Below are 21,579 nucleotides of genomic sequence, written 5' to 3' on the forward strand. Positions count from 1 at the left end.
CTTTGTGAACGGACACGATAATTTACTTTTTTATATTTTTTATATTTGTTAACCCATTGACTGCTGAGCCCGAATATATTCGGGATTCAGGATGACGTCAGGGCGCTGAGCCCGAATATACTCGGGCTGACAGGCTATCCTACCGTACTAAGCTCCGTGTTCCAGCGTAGGGTTGCAAGAGACCCCAGAGTCGAGCGGTACATTTCCTGCATTCAGTACGAGAGGATGCGGGTAGGAATCCCGCTTGGATACTTTTTTGTGTCATATAGCATTTTGTTCCCCTTTCTAGGAACTATATCGAGTTGGTCAGCGTGATGATTATAGCCTTGGTCAACATTTCACAAGAGTTCAACAACCTAGTTGTTTAGATTATGAAGTTGTGGAGCTTTACATTGACCCTATTTTTAGCATTTTCTTCAGAGCCTCAGATGAAAGGCCCTGTAGCCCTCAATGGGTTAACAATCGAGTGGGCGGTCATAGCGATTATCTTCAAGTACATAATTTCATTGAGTGTGTGCTACTTTCTTCTGCCTTTTGTGAGAAAATAGAAACGAAGCAGGTTCGGATCATGAGGCCACCGATGCCAGACCACTTAGAATCACAGTTATCAATTGTAGATACATGTATACATGTACATCATGTACATGATTGTATAGTTACTACAATTATAGGATCGTGAGTGACCAGGCCTGCCGATCCAGCATTTTCGGTGTCTGAAAACTTGTGAAAAGCGTTCCCAGTACTCGATTAGTACGTTCTGCAACTGTTAGTGAGCATCGAGTACAACCATAACGAGTAAGGGACGAGTAATCGGCGGCGGCATTTCACCCCTAACATGTAGTTCTATATTGTGTGGTGATGGATGCAACTCAGTGATAGTGGTCCTTTTTTCTAGGCGATTCACACGACAGACATTCTCACGTTTCAGAGCCCGCGGCCAACCAGACTTTTCCCGGCGGGAATTCAAATGTGCATGCGAGTTGAACTGTTCTTTGCCCGCGAACACTCTCCATCCACAGGAACTGAAGCTTTTGAAAAGTCACAATAATGTAGCACAGAAAGCTCAGGGAAGAATGTGTGGATGTTTTGGTTTTTGCAAACATCGCGCCCAGGGTGTAGTACAACACTAGTACATGACTGTATTGTATAACTCCCTGAGTCCCTGGTAGCGCCCAGGGAATCATACAAAGGTTGTACCCGGGAGTACATGTACATGTACATGTATCTGGGTCTACAGGTCACTGGTACATTGTCGACTAGTCGCGCCTCAAAATCATCACAAGTCGCCATGGTCACCAACATAACTAACTGTTACTTGACCACTGGCACTTGTGCCATCCCTGATTTTCCCCTGCGAAATGCTTCCATGTCCTCACGGTCGACAGGCATGTCTGCTGTGTGTATCCGCATATCCTTGTTGCACAGTCCATGATCCCCACGACCCCACGACCCCACACACATACATGCATACATGTAACAGCACAGTCAGTCAAGAGTTGGCCTGTGGGGTGCCTTTGTATATTTTTTTGGCTAGTCAGCATGGTCAGTGCAGCAGCTAAAACGATTGTACATTGTACATGTCTGTCATGTTGTACATCACACTGCACTGAATACTAGCCTAGCCTAGCCTGTCCACAACAAGCCACCTGCATGCTGTTATCCGCTATGTATTTGTTGTGTGATCTGTAAAACTGGACAGCGCCAGACTAAAATTTGAGTGGTCATGAACCACGACTGTGTACTGTGTAGACTTTATCAGGTTATGTACAGACGTCAAGACATGTCTAGACAGTCAGTGTATGATCCAAAGACCACAGTTAGACCCGCCTAGCGGAGTAGCGCGCATATTATTCTGTGTCACACTCACAGACGTCAGTGTGTGGCCGGCTGGATGCTGGGGATTATGCTGCTTTCTTCCAGGTACTAGGTCACCTCCACTCCAGGCCGCGCCGGGGTCTCCGGTTCCGGGCTGCCAAAATGCAAAAAATACAGTACAATTCATACAGTCTTAGATCTAGACATGTCTGTGCCCGGTAGCCGGCCGGCCCATGGCCCAGCGCCTGTGCGCTAGGCGAAAAAAATTATGCGGCGTCCGAAAAGTGATGCAAATACTGAGCTCATGATATACCTGATCTGATTTGATCTGAGGCCTCGAGGCTATGTCGGAGTGAGTTACAGTATGACAATAATAATTATCGTATTGTTAGTTGTAGGCTAAAATAATTAGAAAGAAGTACAGTGTAGTCTTGGCAGTAGAGATTTAGAGCCTTGTTTGCTTACGTCTTTAGCAGCTGCTGCTCAAGATGAATGTGATCACAGCGTTTCTCGTCTCCCTGCTCGCTATTCCGGTAATGCGAGTCTTCAATAATCTAGACCTAATGTCAGACCATCGAGCCATATTCATATCTGCCGCAGCCGTCTTGGCATTCATCGCATTGATCGTCTACGTGAATAAACTTCTCACCGCCCAAGACAAGAATCCCGTCAATGACAAGTTCGTGTACGGTAAGCTAGCGACTGCAGTCTGCATGATCTGCAGCATGTAGACCAAAATGTAATGTTCCTGCAACGGCTTTCTCAATATTGCGCAACAAAACGTTGGCTGATGTCAGTGATGATCGTTACTGCACCAGTAGTGAGTACTACAGTCCATTTCAAAACTATAGACGCGTACCTAGGCAAAAACCGTTATGCCAGCATCTATACCACATAAAATCTGTGATCACTTTGTGCATAAATTTTTCCAAATTGGGCGTCTGTTATCCAATCCTTTAGAAACTATATGAGAGTAATTGTGGAGCGATCCTGAGCAATATTCCGAAAACTATTCTCAAAAAGTTCCAGCCAAATTTGAAATATTTCAAAAACCCTACGCGTCTATAGTTTTGAAATGCACTGTAGTAGTACTAGTACTAGTATACGTTGTCCACTTGGAAAAGAATTAATGTTCTGTTCGTTTGCCAATGTTATTTTGTCGAGTTTATTTTTTGCACTGCGTGGCACTAGTCTTATTGCAAAAAACACTTCTAACAACAATATAGACCAAGTGTCTGGGTTGCTTGCTGCGCAAAGTGCTCTGTGCCCAAGCACTGAAGCAGGAGCAGAGTGTACCATGCAAAGGCAAACCAACAGAGACCAAAAGTCATCATCCGTAACCGTTCGTCTGAGCCTCGTGTGAAAAAACACATTGACGAGTGTAACACGCAACTCTGACTTCTGGAAAGTGACTTTTGGTCTAACAACACTGAATACGTACATGGAGGCGGTTCATGTGGGTGTAAAGAAAGGTTTTAAAAAAGTAGCTTCTCTGACACGACGCGGCTCGAGGCTAACTTGGCACCCGGAATAACTGAAGTCGGTGTGTGTGTGTGGGGGGGGGGGGGGTGCGTGTCACGGTGTGTGCGTGTGTGTTTGTGTGCAAGTAAATGCAACTACATGATCAGTGTTTGAAGCCCAGCTCTGCCAGATCTTTCATTTTACCTGAGAATCTTGTTCAACGTCAGCCCAGATAACCCGGCTGCCGAGGGAACAATTCCCTTGAACATAACTTACAAGACGGCGAGAGGGAACTCCATTGCTTTGCTTCTCTCCTTGGTGCTTGGATATGTTTCACTGACACAGCTGATTTACAATCAAAAAGACACTTCAGAGTGTGCTGCTCAAACTCCTTGAAGCATTTTGGACTGCCATGCCCCCCTCCTCCCACCCAACCTCTCCACTGGGTGCTGTGATGATGGTATATGTTTGAGGTGCAGTACGACCAAACCTCAAAGACATGGACGGCGCCATGTGTACAATATCATTGATCTTGCTCAGTGTGATTTCTGTCGGGGGAGGGGGGTTATGACCGTAGCGGTCCTCGTCTTGAAAAGCTGCCATGCATTCAAGTTGACTGCTGCTTGGACAGGCTACAGTCACAGGGAGCACGGTGGAAGCATTGTTTTTGTTTTCCAGCTACAAAGCTGCACGCAGCTAAGTAGTTAATGGCATGGTCGTTTGCCTCCGCCTTCTGGTCTTTCCTGTTGTGGCACGATGCGACATGCTGCAGTTGCCTGTGGATGGTAAAGCCGTTTAGTTAGCTAGCCTGTTGTGAGTTCATAATTATGCAGTCACCCACAACCAAACTGTCTGGACACAAACCCCGTGATTTGCACCAGTGAAGAGCGTGAGTTATCTAGCAGCATACCTACAGTGATCTCATCAGAAGAACTGAACTGGCTTTGTGAATCCCGAGCGCCAATAGGCGAGGGCTCAAAATAGCGGTATGGTCGCCCCTTTCCTCTAGCCACGCAACAACTACTAAGTGACACTCTGCTGGGGCCATCACCATGTTCAACATGTCTTTGAGACCTGGGACTAAAAGGAGTAAAGGACCATTAATTCTGTCTTCAGACAGTGGTCGTTCTTGGTGTTCCAAAGCCAAGGATGGCTGCGACGGACACATCTTACCAGGTGGCGTGGCTTTGTGTTAGGGGCCGTCCAAGGTTACCAATAACATTTTCAAAACGAAATGTTTTCGTTTGTGGGTGGGTGGGTTTGATGGAGTTTCGTTTTGAAAATAATTATTGAATGCTGATGGAGAATGCCCAGTTACTTCTGGATGTCGAAAATTGACATCAATATTTTATTTAAATAGGCGTCGAGGCGACAATAGTTTTAGAATTGCGATCAACAGAACGAGCTGAACCGACATTTCACAAAGGCTTTTATTGTATTCAAAAAACGAGTGGATACGAAGGCAGTGAAGAACATGGAAGAAAGAAAAAATGTGATATGGAGAAAATGATGAACAAAAACACCAGTGTTCAGACACCGTGTCAGAAACTAAACGTTATACGCGACATTACGGCAGTAGAAACGTTTCCTCAGCACAGCATTCAGCAAATCTATCTGATTTTGTGTGTACCTCAATCTGAAATATGTAAATAGGCGTCGAGGCGACAATAGTTTTAGAATTGCGATCAACAGAACGAGCTGAACCGACATTTCACAAAGGCTTTTATTGTATTCAAGAAACGAGTGGATACGAAGAAACGAAACGTTATACGCGCCATGCTGTTTCACTTGATTTCAGTTTTCACGGCCTTTTCTCCCGCTTGCTGGCGGTTTTTTGATGGATATAGATGTTTTTCGGCTATTTATCTATTATGTGGCTGCGAGTGTGGTTTTTTGCTTCTACTCAAAACTTTTCGTTTTGTAAAAACAATCGGTAACCCCGGACGGCCCCTTATACAGTAGGAAGTACTTAAAGTAGCAGCAACGTACACACTGTACATGTAACTTGTATGGTGATGATTATATCCTCTGCAATGTCTGCCTTGTGATTCCTGTGTACTTATGGGTAACCGGTTGCCAGTGTTTGTTGTCTTCGCATTCACGTCGATTGTGGACTTGTTCATCGGCCTGGAACTGCACGGCTTTGTGGAGGAGTACATGGCGTTCTATTTCAAAGAGGTGAGCATCATGCTGTTATGTGCAGGTTTACGATGTGCAAGTCTGCGGTCTGTATGTGTGTGTGTGTGTGTGTGTGTGTGTGTATGTGTGTGTGTGTGTGTGTGTGTGTGTGTGTGTGTGTACGTGCGTGCGTGCGTGTGTGTGTGTGTGTGTGTGTGTGTGTGTGTATGTGTGTGTGTGTGTGTGTGTGTGTGTGTGTGTGTGTGTGTGTGTGTGTGTGTGTGTGTACGTGCGTGCGTGCGTGCGTGCGTGCGTGTGTGTGTGTGTGTGTGTGTGTGTGTGTGTGTGAGGGGGGGGGAGATAGCCGGAAGTCACTGTTGCATGGCTGGAAACATTCTGGTTGGGCCGGCCATGGGGCCAGACCAACATTGGTCCGCCCATGGGTTTATCTGCCACAGGAAGCCATGTAGCTACCTTGCGATACTCCAGGTGTGGGAGATTGGGTTACGGCAGGGATCAGTCGAGAACTGCCTCAAACTGTGGGAGGTTGGTTTATGGCTGAACCAGTCGAAAACTGCTTCTGCCGATCCTAGCCCGGATGTCTGGACGTCAGTTCCAAGGCTCTCAGCCAACACGACAGCCATCTGCCCATGGGTAGCTACTAGCTATGCCAGAGAACAGGTTGTCACCTATCTTGGAAGTGCACTCAGTGTATGTGTGTGCAGCATTGGTATAGTGTATGGCTTCCAGACCAGGTAACCTGTTGCCACGGGTTGCTGGAGGACTTGTCCTTCTAGATTTGATGCTGGGATACCCGTTTGTCATGATACAGCTGAAATTCTCTCAGTGCCATGATTTTGCTGTTTACTTGAAAGCCGCTCTGCCAGATTGCCCGCAGTCACTAGAATAGTCTAGCTTTCCATTGTAGCAATACCTGTACCTGTAGTGTGACACCATACCCAACACACTCACACTTCCTGAGCTCTCACTAGGCAGAGCTGTAAAGTATCTTTGTTGAAGGTACACGCTGGTGGCCCAGCCGGGTTGGTCATTCAGGTGCTCAGCCAAGCCAAGCCTGCTGTTTTGGTGATGTGTAACGTATGCTCAGGGCGAGCCTTATCTCTACACCTCACATGGTATGATCATCAACTACTGGGATGGTACTGGTCACTACATCCTGGCTCTGGTGCTGCTCTACTGTATCACAAATAGGTCAGTGAACCGATCGCCACTACACTCTACACATGTACGAATACAGTTGTAGCATCATACACGCACTGCACGCACTTACACACACAGTGCCCATACATGCACACAGACACACATGTGCGTCACCACACACACACACACACACACACACACACACACACACACACACACACACACACACACACACACACACACACACACACACACACACACACACACACACACACACACACACACACACACACACACACACACACACACACACACACACACACACACACACACACACACACACACACACACACACACACACACACACACACACACATACACACGCACATGCACAGGTGATAGTGAATAGGGCTCGATCAATGTAGGTTCTCTCATCGGAGTCATTGAACGGTGCAAAGTACAGAGCTGTATCTAAGCTAGGCCGTGGAGTGTCCGGCGTTTGTAATTACGTAATCGGAACAGGGCCATTCGCGTTGCAGACCACAAGCGCCGATCACATTGTACTGCTCCCCTATTGTGTTTGCCGCAGACTGGAGCATCGATACACAGGCCTCTACTGGGTTGGGTCGATCATGAACAGTATGCCAGTACTGTTACTGGGTGGATTAACAGGTACAGTGAAGCAACTCCTAGGATCACAGACTTGTTCTCCTTAGCCAAGCTATCTCTCTTTTTAACCCTTCATCGACCGCTAAATTGTAGCGAAATCACAAGTGTGAGTCCAGCTCTCCAGAATTCTGACACTTCTTGGACCATAGCTTTGGTTTCCTTTGGACGATTTGCACAATCTTGGGTTTTCGGATAGCTAGTTGTGAGAAGAACATGCAAGTTGAGCCTAGAAACTTTTCCACAGTGGCCACAACAATAGTGCCCCCACCTCTAACACCGATATCGCATCCAGTTGACAATGCTTTGGTCGGATTGGACAGCCTCCGGTTGGTTTTTAACCCAAGCATAAAACGTGTGGACTCGAGCATGCGGCCTCGACCTGGATAGAATGCTGTATTGTGCAACGGTTTCACAATCAGCAATGGCACCTTGAACATCCTGGCTTAGAACATGTTGTGATGTTGTGATTGCCATAGCATGGCCGTGCTGTCGTACAAGGTATTGCCTCCGTTGCAAGTGGCACACGTGATCACTGCGTAGTCACAGTGTCATGTGTGCAGTACGACACTTCACCACGGGTCACGTTTAGAGTAGCTCTTCGGGGAAAATGGATCTAAAGTGTAGCAATGTGAGTTTCCACATTGTCCAATATCGTGTTGTTCAGTTCCGAAAACGAAAATATCCCTATCTTGAAAATGTAAAAGGCTCTAATCCCACAATGTGCTTTTTGTTTACTTTTCGAAAAGAATCTCTGAGCACATAACAGCCGTGCTTCATCTTGACCCATGGACACTTTCCCCTGTGCAAGTCTTCTTACTTGATCCTTCCGATGCCATCTGTCTCTTTTCTGATATTCTCTGCCTTCTTTCTGAAATTTCTTTGCCAACAGGAAAGTTTGGTCATAAAGTGAAGCCATCATTCTTCCTGAACACACCGTATGTGCTGTGTCCGATACTGTTTGGCCTGCGTATCCTCACGTCTCCCCGGCCAGAGTACAAACCCGCAGTAAGTCCGTCACCATTGCCCGCACCGCCGTGCGAGCCACGTGAAGACTGCTGCACGTGGCTTAGATTCACCGGCGGTCACAAGATACACCTACAGCTGTTGTGTTCGGTGTGGCCGCCGCACTGTGCTATGTGTGCAAGGAGAACAGCCAGCGGCGGATACAGCGATCTCTACTGGGGGTTCCAGTATAGCCGAAAGTGAATAGCTGATACATGTGCATGGACACGCATAATAATTATTGTGGTTGCCAGTAGTGCGTTTACGAAATTTAGGGGGTTCCGCGGAATCCCTGGAACCCCTCCTGGATCCGCCCCTGATAGCTACAGGCAAAGTCTGCTTTCACCAATCAGCCATTAGGCCGCCCCATCATGGATTGCTCTTTGAATACAGGCAGTGGCCAGAAACTTGAACCTCGACTTTCCAGCACATCCAGTGACAAAGAAACTGGGTGGTCTTCCAGACCAGGTTGTTCGTGACACAATGTGTATGACGTTGGCCAGGTTTCACCTCAACCTTGGTAGCATACACTTGGTAAGGGCCCATCCGGCATTATCGATAATTTTAACGAAACGAAATGCTTCTTTGAAGTAGTTACGTTGTGATCCTCGCCCACCCATCCACCCCGGCATTCAAATCCCTGCGCGAAAACACATTGAGTTGACAGATCTACAGTGCAGAATGGATTGATGTTTCAAATATGATTTGTTTCAAAGCGAAGCTGATCTCGGCCCACCTATCCAGAAACAAAACTGTTTTTCTTCGTGTAAAATGATATTTATGGACATCCCAGGTAAAGAAGATATTACCTGTGTTGTGCGTCCCTTGTGTACCTATTTATTATTATTCTTTATTTCCACGATGGCTTATGGCCAATAAGGAAGATAAGTTATGATTCAAATCAGTCCACGATCATATAAAATCAGCCTAGCAAGTAAGGAAGCCAACGCATTGCAGAGGGATAGGGTTACTATGGGGTACAGTGTGAGCTACTACAGGAGCATATGGATGATAGAATGAGGCTAGACGCCACTGGTTTACACGCATGATTTTTTTCTTCTCTCTAGCCGGGCAAGGTCAAAGGAGCACGGTCAGCGTTTGTTTGGATACTGGATGCTATTCTGATTGTTGAGTTGCTGATCTGTATCCTCGTTTTCATCGTGAAAGGAGTGGTAAGTGTTGACCAGTACAATCATGCTCAATTACCTGTACAGTGAAACTGGCTTGTCTAAGACGACCGTTCAAGGGACGTTCAAAACGTGGTCTCTGTTACCTGGTGGTCGCCATTTGACTGCGGGAAATAGCATCCCTTGGTGTTGGTTGCAGTGGTCTTGGGACAGGCGGTCGCCTTATCCGAGTGGTCATCTTGACAGGTCTTACTCTACATCAGCAGCTAGCACACTGCAAGTTGTTTTGTTTTGCAAGTTGTATTGATTGCGGCCACGACAAGAGATCACGTGGTGCTGGCTAATGGTCATCCTAAGTTGATACTAAGCTTCAAAGCCGGCCATCAGACCGAGGCTATCCACCATTATGCACTTGACTTGGTTGGTAGTACAGGCTACACCTTATTGTGTGCTGTATGGCCAGTGCCCAGTGGGCACTACGGCCAGGTGTAATCTGTTGGTGGAACCCCACCTCTTGTCACCTTCATAAACCTATCCATCGTTTTGGCACTGCTCGCTGTTCATCAGTTTGTACATGTACATGGCATGTAGTACACTTGCTATGCTACCATGATAGCCTATGTGGGGACATTGTGTGTTGCTGTGCTCCCGCTGTTCTGTGACATAGGCGGCCAGCGGCTCACCATCCCACTACTTTCATCTGTATGCAAGCGATTATGAGCCGTACCTACTGGACGCTACCAACTTTGGCACAATCCAGGTCAGTTTTGCCAGCTGGATTCCTTTTCACATAACCAGGTGGTTATTCCTTTTTAACTACGATACAGAAAACCTGTGTTTGCCTGACCCTGTACCAAGCGGAATTGAGCGGACAAAATTTCATGCATGCTGTGGATTGAACACGCATACCTGGACCAAGCGGAATCCTGTCATATCAGGACAGTTTCCGCTGCGCCAAGGGCGTCCGGTTAGGGCAGGTTTCACTGTACATGTACAGCGAGTGCGTTCGATTATGCCCACGAGTAGGTTCATGAATCCATTCATGAATCTATTCATGAATCGCCCCTGGCTATTCACATCACCCCATGTGAATAGGGCGAATGGATTCCGAATCGATTCCAGGGCGAATGGCATGAAATCGAACGGCGAGATTCCATTCATGAATCGATCCAAGTGCGTATTCGAACAACGCACTCACTGCGATGGGTCTGTGTGAGCGGTTACAGGTGTATGTTAGCGGTTACATTCGCCGTGTGTATCCGCACTGGGTTGAAAAAATTCACTGAAACTTGCAACTGTCTAAATATACAGGTAATCATTGCTCATCATAGGGAGGCACCATCATAGCATGATCAATAGCATGATCAATAGCATGATCAATGCACTTAGCTGCTATGGTGTTATGGTGTTGACCCCAACAAAACAGGCTAAAGCGTCCTATCCACAAATGTTGCATGCGCAGTAAAACTCCTTAATCCGGATGCCCCTAATCTGGGCACGTCTGTCTACCGTCGGGCTACTTTCTGACTCATCTAGAGGCACAAAAATTGGCGTTTCAGGCCCGGAAAACGGCCCCAGAAACTATTGATTGGTATAACAAAATGTTGCTTGCATGCAATAGGTATGTATGTTCTGAGTTAGGGGCAATTCCTAGTTACGGGCAGTGCTCGGTCCCAATCTACCCGGATTAGCGGGGTTCTACTATACAGTGGAATTACTAGTAAGTAATTTCACTATAAGACCCGTGCTCTGCGAAAACCGACCTTAGGTGCTTCGTAATTTTTTCGAGAAAAAAACAAAACGTCACGGTCTGTCGATTTTTGAAGATCACAAGGTGAGAGTCATGGCAGAACGAAGCAGAAGACGGTCGCTAGCTCAAATTGCTGTGGGCTTCTCCCCAGAGGTTTCATCCGAACTCCTTCGCGATGAATAGTCATTTTTTTGGCCTGGTCCAATCGCAGTTCTGATGACAGCAGTGCCGAGGAGAGTCGGATGTGGAATCGCAGGATACAACGCTGATCGGAGCTGGACGGTGATGCGGAGGAGAATTTCGATCAGGTGTCAGTTCTGCCACCAGCCCAGCCCCTCAATGCCGGCAATAAACAGAGTGCAGACCAAGAAAAATCGGTTCAAGTACTGTCTACAATCCAGGAGGCTCGCGACAAGTTTGACAAGGGCTGTAGTTGTTGCGCACTGGTGCTGTTTGAAGAGCGTGACACTTGAAACCCCCTTGCTGACACTAACTGTGACTGACAGTGCACACAGCCAGCGCAGGTCCTGACCAAGTCAGAGCGCTGCTTGTGTGTAGGCGGAAAGCTCAGACGTGCTCAGGAGACGTGGTGAGGCTACCCAGCGCATCCAGCATACTAGGAGATGTGATAGATGGGGCTCAACAATACTAAGTCTTTCTACTCTGAGCTACTGAACTCTGAAGTACAGTCAGTGGCTGGTGTGGAAGTCATGTACAGTAAAACCTGGTGTAAGCAACCTCTGGGTTTAGCGACCACCTGCTCTTTACGACCGTTTTTCCATGCGCCAACAGTTCTAAGCAGAAACTGTGGGACCTGGTTCTAAAGACCACCTGGCTTTAACGACCGCTTTTGCTTGCACGTGGGGTGGTCGCTTAAACCAGGTTTTACTGTACAATTTACATGCATGTCAGGAAGTCTTTGTGTATGCCTCCAGTATCAAGCCCTGGGTGCTGAAATCTGTGCAGGCTGCTGTCAGTGCAAGTGAAATCAGCGGCCCAACACAGGAAGGGAATGAACTCTGGAATGCACTGCCTGTGGAAGATGTGGAGCTGAAGCATTTTGTAGAGCATTATGCTATAGTTCATGGCCTCCCTTAACCTGCAGCTCCACATGTACACAACAAGCCAGTACCAACCTACATGTATTTGCCCTGTATCACTACGAAGAAACTTGTTCACCAGGCGTTCACAAAGCCTGGTGGCAAAGCCGCATACAGTACGTTTGGCAAGATTTGGAAAGGAGACTGCCATGATATCACCGATTATGAAACACTGTGTGCGGCAGATGTAGACATAACTAGATGTTCAAACTACCAGTACCAGATAAGACTATCAGTATCCTTTAACCTGGCAATGATCCTAGCTTCTTCACCACTTAGCACCTGCCTCTACCCATCACTCCGGCTGGCATATCCTAATACAGAGCCAAATACCTCTTCCAGGAGATTCGTGAGCAACACCATCCACATAACAGAGATAGAATGTGTCTATCTCCATAACAGGAAGATCCAATGCCATCATAAGCCTTTCCGGCCTTTTGAAGATCATGACATACAGATTTATTCTGCAAAGTTTGGTTGCAATCATGCTGCTTGAATTCTCACAGCATTGGTTCCAAAATGTAGCATAAAATCTAGGATTTTTGCTGTTTTCCCCAAAATATTACAGGAAAAGTGCAAAGAAATTGTCCTTGTATCTAACTGAATATGTATGCAATCCACCTAAAACTTCACCAGAAGTTGGAGAAAGGGTCATGGGTCAACAATCCAGCACAAACTCAATTTCGCCAAAATAGCACCTAAGGTAGGTATTTGCAGAGCGCTGGCCAATTATAACATGCCTCCAGTGAACGTAAAATCAGTACTTTCAATAATAGCTGATTTACTCTCTATCCGAAGTCGAATGACTAGGAAAAAGAATGTTCAGAAGCCTCAAACATGTTCTCTATATCCTATGAAAGAAAAATAATTATGTTATCCCGCCCTGGGTAGGTGTATGCATCATCCTGAAGTTTCACTGTGATTTTTCACCGTACACTCATACGTCGTTTATCCGGGCAGTCCGGGACCGGCCACTGCCTATAACTTAGAAATGTTCGTAGCTCCGAATCACATACATTGTGATGGTGAAAGGCCATAGAAATGGCATCTGGCGTCACTATTTCCACAAAGTGAAAGAGTAGTAATATTTCCACTGTAACGTGCCCAAATGGTGCCCGGTACTGAGACCGAAATACCCGTTACTTCAGTCGGGGTCCGGCTGATTGCCGAGGTAACTGTTAGGAGTGTATAACTTTTTCGTGTTTGTTTTTCTCCCACAGGCATTCCAGTACGCAGCGTACTATATACCAGGGTGTATTGCGGTGATCTACGGCCTGTGCGTACCTGGCTGTGCCTGGCTGCCCGACGTCTCGGCTCTCGTTGCGGGAGGTGTCATGCAGGTAAGCCATTGATAGACGTGACTTGTCCACCGCCGCTGTATAACCCCGTGCTCAGGGTGTGTACATGTTTGCATGATCTGGTGCTGGAGACCTGTGCAGTACACTTTTGATACAGATGTGTTGACAGGCTGAGAATCCCGGCTACAGAGCTGAAGTGTGCATAGGCTGCAACTCGCAAGTTCAATTTGGCAGATCATTGGGAAAAATGGTCTCTCTCTCTCTCTCTCTCTCTCTCTCTCTCTCTCTCTCAGGCACACACAAAGTTTACAAACATCCACACACATGCAAAAACACACACTCTCTTATCGATCTCTGTGTTACTTTGACATGCGCTGCCCTGTGTACAGGGTCAGCTCTCGTATATTGTCTCATCGCTGGCCCAGCGCACCGACCCTCTGTCCCGGGTACCCGGTGATGCATTGCCAGTGTTCTGGTGTGTCAACCTTGCCGTCCTGCTGGTACCACAGTTCCTCTTAGTGCGCACTATGCTATTGCCACGCTTCTTTGCTACCCCTCCAAAGTCAACCAAGACGTCGTAATGCTGTTGAAACGGCTGCTTTCCTGTTGCGGCGTGCTTGCGACGGTTTTATGATGCATGTTGACATCTGAACATATTTCGACAGTTTGTTTCCACAGCCTGCAATGTCCGGCACTGGGTGATATTATGGCGTCAGCATGGTGACTTGCATGGCAGATCATCTGCCTACGAATCACTGTGCCACCGACTGGCCACCGTATCGTGATAATCTTACCCAATTAAGAGAGCATGTCTGAGAAAACCAGAACATATGTGCAAGTCGATCTCTCAGATTTCGCTCAAATTTTGCAGGTAGGTTTGCTTTGGGGTGTAGATCGACATTCCAAAGCCCGCGCAAAATCTTTTGAAGGGAACCATGAAATTGGCATACCCCTCAATATTGGCCCAATATTGGCACGATTTATGGGTCTACAAACGAGCTACGGCACAGCGTACAAGAACAAGCTACGAACAAAACTCCATCAAGTCAACATTACCTCACCTTAGAAGAGTTCTTGGGGCAGCACCACTCAGCCACGCCAGCATCCCAGAAGACGAGGGCAATCATCCCTTGACGCCACAAATGATCGTCTTGAAAATAGCCAAATTACAAGCGCTGATAAAACAGCGAGCTACGTCCTCAATTAGCAAACACTAAACACCGGCAGATAGTAGAACACCTCTTCTAGCACTGAGGACATGTCCCCCATCATCCTTTTTGGGTTTTCTTGAAATAAACAATTTTGAATTTTTCCACTCGACCATTCTGAAATACGTCCAAACTCATACCTGCGCAGGAAAGCTCGCCCCTCCGCGACGTCTAGTCAGCAATTTCTACTCCAACACCACTCCCAGCGGTGCAGAACAAAGTGTATTGTTGGCTCTGACAAGGAAAAGCAGCGGTGATCACTTGTCACTCCAAACGACAAGCTTCTCCTTGCGCCACCAACATTTTTCGGTGCAACATTTGATGCAAAAGTGACTGAATTTTTGCGTGTAGTTTTTGGATTTTACTGCAAGAGGAATGATGAAATCACGTGCTTCGTGACACAAGAATGCCAGGTCTCGTAGATCACGGTTCAGCAGTTGTTCCGAGTCACCTTGATCAAGCGCACCTGCGCACTTACATGGATCACCCGATGATCAAGATCGGATCAAGTGCATCTTGATGTCCAGCTCAAGAGCACGCATGTCGTGTTGTAGGCCTTCCAGCCGGGACTTTCCCTCAATATGCAGCACACAGACTAGGGCGAGTAGGGTCAAATCACGTTGTTCATGACGTAAGAAATCTGCCATGTGGGCGCGCCACATACCCCATGCAACCAGTGTAGGCCGCGCGCTGGTCAACTCCAAGCGACCTTGATGGCATGGACAACGGTCATTCCTTGCTGTTGCAGATCTACGTGGATCATCAGCATGTAAACTAGCCGTAGTTCCTGTTGAACCATGTTCGGGATGAGCGAGGTTAGTGTGAAAAAATGCATCCCTGTTCTTACTGCAAGAGGAAATATCTCAAAGAATTCTTGCCAATGCAATACTGCTAGTGCTATAACGATAGTGTCTGAATGTTCTGAGCAGAGCATGCAAGAAATATAATGCATCTTACCTCCTGCCTCATGGTCCGTTTCGAATAGCGCCTCGGGAACGATCGTGATCATGTGCATTGTGTCGTGCACCAGAAAGCATTATCCTACGTCACGATGCACGTGATTTCTTCATTCCTCTTGCAGTAAAATCCAAAAACTACACGCAAAAATTCAGTCACTTTTGCATCAAATGTTGCACCGAATTATGTTGGTGGCGCAAGGAGAAGCTTGTCGTTTGGAGTGACAAGTGATCACCGCTGCTTTTCCTTGTCAGAGCCAACAATACACTTTGTTCTGCACCGCTGGGAGTGGTGTTGGAGTAGAAATTGCTGACTAGACGTCGCGGAGGGGCGAGCTTTCCTGCGCAGGTATGAGTTTGGACGTATTTCAGAATGGTCGAGTGGAAAATTCAAAATTGTTTATTTCAAGAAAACCCAAAAAGGATGATGGGGGACATGTCCTCAGTGCTAGAAGAGGTGTTCTACTATCTGCCGGTGTATAGTGTTTGCTAATTGAGGACGTAGCTCGCAGTTTTATCAGCGCTTGTAATTTGGCTATTTTCAAGACGATCATTTGTGGCGTCAAGGGATGATTGCCCTCGTCTTCTGGGATGCTGGTGTGGCTAAGTGGTGCTGCCCCAAGAACTCTTCTAAGGTGAGGTAATGTTGACTTGATGGAGTTTTGTTCGTAGCTTGTTCTTGTACGCTGTGCCGTAGCTCGTTTGTAGACCCATAAATCGTGCCAATATTGGGCCAATATTGAGGGGTATGCCAATTTCATGGTTCCCTTCAAAAGATTTTGTGCGGGCTTTGGAATGTCGATCTACACCCCAAAGCAAACCTACCTGCAAAATTTGAGCGAAATCTGAGAGATCGACTTGCACATATGTTCTGGTTTTCTCAGACATGCTCTCTTAATTGTGGTGGTGTGGTGGTTCACTGCCCGAAACGATGCCGGATTCCGATCAGGTGCCTGTGTGGGCCCTGGCTTGGTTTGGCCAGCACTGGCATCTATACGTATGCTGCAACGGTTTGTTTAGCAATGCCCGGAGTGTTTGCCAGTTTGGACTGAATGTGATGTATGTAGATTCCCAACGACTTGTAGAGCTTACTAGGTAGATTTGTTGCTCAACTAGCACACGTGTACAAACGTATCCTGATCTATTTTTAAAAGAGTTATTGATTTGATTATATTCTCAGGGCCAGTTTTTGGACGCCTGCTATCGATATTATTACCATGGAGTAGATATCACTGACTAGCTCTTGATGCATTTAATGCTGTGAACCAGGCCAGAGTCGTAAAATATTTTTTACGACTCCCTGTTGTGAACTACATTTCACATATTAATATTATTATTAAGTACGAAGTAGAGGTTGCGACTTCGGCGATGATTTTTGTTTAGGAATGGGTTTGCTCCAGTGTGGAAGCAAACCCATTCCTAAAATTTATATTTATTATTATTATTCAATGGATCAGTTGGGGAAGTGAACTGCCTGAAAAGAGAAAAAACCGCCAGACCCACCAGGACTCGAACCCGGGACCTTGCTTGTCATGAGCAATGCTCTAACCACTGAGCTATGGGACCGGGCTGAACCTAGAAGGCGCTGACAAGATTTATCACTCTCTTTCACTTCTGGTAGGGTCCAGAAACTGACCGTGGTTGGTCCCCTAGGGGAGGGAGAAAGACCCAAGTGCCATCAGTATGTGTGGCACGTGTTGTGAGCTGCCTTTGGAGTGAAAATCTTGTCAGCGCCTTCTAGGTTCAGCCCGGTCCCATAGCTCAGTGGTTAGAGCATTGCTCATGACAAGCAAGGTCCCGGGTTCGGGTCCTGGTGGGTCTGGCGGCTTTTTCTCTTTTCAGGCAGTTCACTTCCCCAACTGATCCATTGAATTTGAAGTTCTCCCAATCCGTTCAAAATTATTATTATTATTATTATTATTATTATTATTATTACATAATAGGTGTCAAACATTATTCAACGCAATAAATAGAGTAAGCTGCGCACTCAGTACAAACACCATAAGCAAAACTTGTTTTCATGTAAATAAAGAAGCTTGTTCCTAAACGTTTTCGTCGCCATCTCATCAGAGGATTACTGGCAAATCAACAAAAGCTCTTAACTCAATATATATACGCACAATGCAAGTACTTCAAAGTAATAATTTAGACCCTAACTAGCGCGATAAAATGAGAGCTGAAAGAAACATTACACCATTCAACGATATCAGGTGACAACAGATGCGATAAATTCACCACTAGAAAGTTACCATGCAACCACAAACGAGAACTACTGATCTAAATTCACAAACAATTTCAACGTAAACAAATTCTTTTTCTGCCTACACAAAATCGGCTTGGTGGTAAAAATGTAAATAGACTCCAATACACGCAAATACCATTGACTACGTGAACGAGACCAAACAGAAAAGCAATCATCAGCATAACTAGAACGACAATCACTATTCTGAACAAGATGGTTGGCGATAGAAGATTCATACACCCTAACAACGCTACTAGAACCAGTACATACTTTGGAATTACGTGACAATGAAACCGACCTGACATTCCTTGCCGCTACTGCCAATCCAGACGAGGCCGATGTAGATGTCCGTACCAAAGGCACGTCCGTTACTGGCACTGCCTGCTGCGATGATGCTCCCTTTGACGTTCCAATGGCTGTTGATGTTGATGAAGAGGAGGAGGGAGATGAGGAATACGCTGACGACGACGATGACGACAACGACGGAGACGATAAAGACTCTGCTAACCTCGCCCTAGAGCGAGTCACTGGTCCCGCAGACACACCATCCGGTGGTTTCTTCGGTGGCCGGCCACGCTTTTTGCCACTGGAGGTGGACACACCGGATGACGGTACAAAGGAAGTCAAAGAAGACGAAACCGCAGATACAAACGATGATGACGGGATAGAAGGAAGAGACGGTAAAGACGAAGGCAATGACGAACAAGCCGATGCCGACGAAGAAGACAACGACACCCCAGTTGGTTCCGTCCCCAGCGAGGGTGCACCTCCAGTCGCAGTACCAATCTTTGGGGGACGACCTCGTCTAGGCCTTGACGACCGTGCCTCAACAGGCATAACGTGAAAAGGCACATGCTGGTGGATCCGTGCCTCCAGGTGCTGAAGGGTCCTACCCACATACCGGCTCTCACATTGCCGGCACTCGAAGTTGTAAATAAGATGTGAATGTGATTGCGTATTGATTGCGTTGATTACATTTTTATCTCCACGGAAGCTTTTTAATTATTATTATTATTATTATTTGAGGGATTCCCCAAAGGCCGAAGCCTAAATCAAGGGAGTCTCCGAGAATAAATAATTATACGTGTACAATATGTGTACAATAGGGTGCAATTTTTAGAAGGAAGAAAATAATAAGATAAAAAAATATGTAGTGGCCCCGGCAAGAAAACAACGTGGTGTCCAAAGTAACCAAAACATTCCGGTCAAAAAGACGGACAACGACGTCGACAGGAATCGATGGATACTTCAATATGTCAAGCATGATGAAGTCGCTCGTAGATCTACCAGCACTGCAGCGCGAGCGCCATGCTACAGTGATGCGGGCAAGTCTGTCGAACACATGATGTAACCAAGAGTACTCTTGATGTAACGTTGTACCCGGCTCAAGCCCGGTGCTGGGACTTAGCAGTTGTTGGCTCTGCGACACTCCAGCATTCAAGCGGCTTGGTTGGTATCTCGGAGAGATCTATGCCCGTCACATTCACTACCTGAGCAAGAGTACAGTGTACAGTGTAGAGACGTACTAGTATCTCGTAGTGTACAATCCACTGAGGTATCTTACAGCGGGCCCACAGCCCCCCCCCCGAAATTTCCGCCCGGATCAGAATATAGAAGGTCCGTATCAGGGACCAAGTCCCAGACCATTCATTATTATAATCGGGTGGTCGCATGCGCGCGCAAGACCAAGTCAATCATACAGTTTCTGTTTTTACTTTAGACGGAAGGTTCCCAGACTGAAACCACTTCAACTGAGACCTCACTTCCATCTGTCCTTCCAAGCAAGGCACTGAGCCTCAAGAGGGACAGGGACGACGTCACGACGACTCCCCTCACAGTGCAGCTCCTGATCACAAGAAGAGTGCCCCAGCCTCCTCACAATGACCGCCTCAACTGCTCTGAGCCTCAACATCGGATTTTTGAATATCTGTAGCCTGCGCTACAAGCTGCATGCACTGGACAGCCTTGCCCACCACTGCACCAGCACAACTGGGACGTCGTTGGCGTTGCCGAGACCTGGCTGGATAGTACCATCTCGGATGGCGAAATTTGTATTCCTGGCTACAGACTCAGTGTTGTTCGCTGTGACCGGCCCGATCGCGCCAGGGTGGGGGCACATGCCTCTACTACAAGACATCACTCCCAGTTACCGATCGTTCGGATCTGCATAATAGCCACCTGGAGGCTACCTAGCTATTGGCGGAGGGCAACACCGGCACCTCGTTGGCTGCCTCTATCGCCCACCAAATGCAACTGCTGATTTCTGGGGCCACCTGGACACAGACTGTCAGTCCTCCACAATGCTGCCACGAATAGCTTCAGACAGGCAAGTGACATTCTGAGGCAACCAGGGTTGCGGAGACCATGGTTACGGCTGCATGCGGCCGACCTCGATATGGCCTCTCAAGCAAGCGATGGCTGAACGAATCAGGGCGGTACTGTCACTGAGCCGGCACCTGACGTAGGCCATCATGCATCAGGCATCATGACAGAGAAGGGCTCTTTCCGCTTAGTACTTAGTACTAGTACAGTAGTATTCTTTTTTTATAGTGGAGAAACCAAAACAGGCAGATGCCTAATGGACCCACTGTGTAGCTTCTCACTGAGCATCGCTGCAAGCCGTTTGTAGAAAGCACTGGCTGCCTTCCCCTGCCCTCCAATGGCACTGAATACAAGGAGAACAAAAACAGCGTGCTCCACCTCTCGCACTCTCTCCTCATAGTGTCGGCGCTTCTCTCCTTCATGTTTGGCGTAGGTAGCAGAGAGGGCCTAGGGAGTGAGCCAGGTTTGACTTTGAGCTAGCCAAAGCAATGAAAGGGTTGAAACCTGTCCCTCCCATGCTTCTCCGTCTTGACCATTACTTTTCTTCTTTTCTTCTTTTATTCACCATGGTTGGTTAACACCCACATCTCCCGTACTGGCTGATTTTCTTTTCATGCCATGACAGGCATGAGGTGTTGTCTATAATAATAATTAATAATTATAATAAAACCCCCACGAAGTAGTGGCAGTGTCTGCTCCAGCGCCGGGTGAGCCGGGTAATCCACCCGGTTGGGCGGCGCTTGGACCCGGTTGAAAATATAGTACCGGGTCACCTGTGACCCGGTTGGTACTTAACACTTTCGAACTTTGAAATGACTGACTACATGGCTTGTATGTGTCAGATACTAAGTTCTTCTTTCGTAATTTTCTAATTCCTGTCCTCTCTTTTCTAAGTGCGGCTTATCCATTCGCCTTTATATCATTGGGCCTAGTTCCCGTTTATTGTCCGAATTAAAATAAACCAACCAACCAGTTAAATGTGACTCGACTGGTGAGACAGCGCCAGGTACATGTGTACCCGGCTCCTACCCGGTTGAAATGGTTGCGCCAGGTACACGTGTACCCGGTTGTCCTACAATCCTAGAGCAGACACTGAGTGGTTGCGACTTCGGCGATGATTTGTAAGAAAGGGTTTGCTCCCCACACCGGAGCTCGTGCTATTCCGCCGACGTTACTTGACACTTGACTGACTCACGACTGCCATCCAGAGCACACGAGAAGTCCATCGAACCTTCGACTCGGCAAACCTGCAAGAAAGCACCACTCCCTGCTCAATACACAGTGTTTCGGGGAATTCACCCCTCATCAGTTGAGCTTGAGTAGGCTGAGGAAGGTTGTGCCTGAAGAGCA

At 47.1% G+C, this 21,579-nt stretch overlaps 1 protein-coding gene across 1 annotated transcript; it reads left to right on the forward strand.

Moving 5' to 3' along the window:
• Positions 1-2,148: 2,148 nt before the first annotated feature.
• On the forward strand, positions 2,149-14,297 carry LOC135813974 (transmembrane 6 superfamily member 1-like). The gene is made up of 9 exons (XM_065327019.1): positions 2,149-2,505; positions 5,357-5,454; positions 6,503-6,606; positions 7,145-7,227; positions 8,114-8,229; positions 9,294-9,398; positions 10,021-10,113; positions 13,424-13,543; positions 13,891-14,297. The coding sequence occupies exons 1-9, from the start codon at positions 2,304-2,306 to the stop codon at positions 14,080-14,082; spliced, it is 1,113 nt and encodes a 370-aa protein (XP_065183091.1). The 5' UTR covers positions 2,149-2,303; the 3' UTR covers positions 14,083-14,297.
• The last annotated feature ends 7,282 nt before the right edge of the window (positions 14,298-21,579 follow it).

This window comes from Sycon ciliatum, chromosome 4, assembly GCF_964019385.1.
Source record: "Sycon ciliatum chromosome 4, ocSycCili1.1, whole genome shotgun sequence".
In the NCBI taxonomy this organism is placed as follows: Eukaryota; Metazoa; Porifera; class Calcarea; order Leucosolenida; family Sycettidae; genus Sycon; species Sycon ciliatum.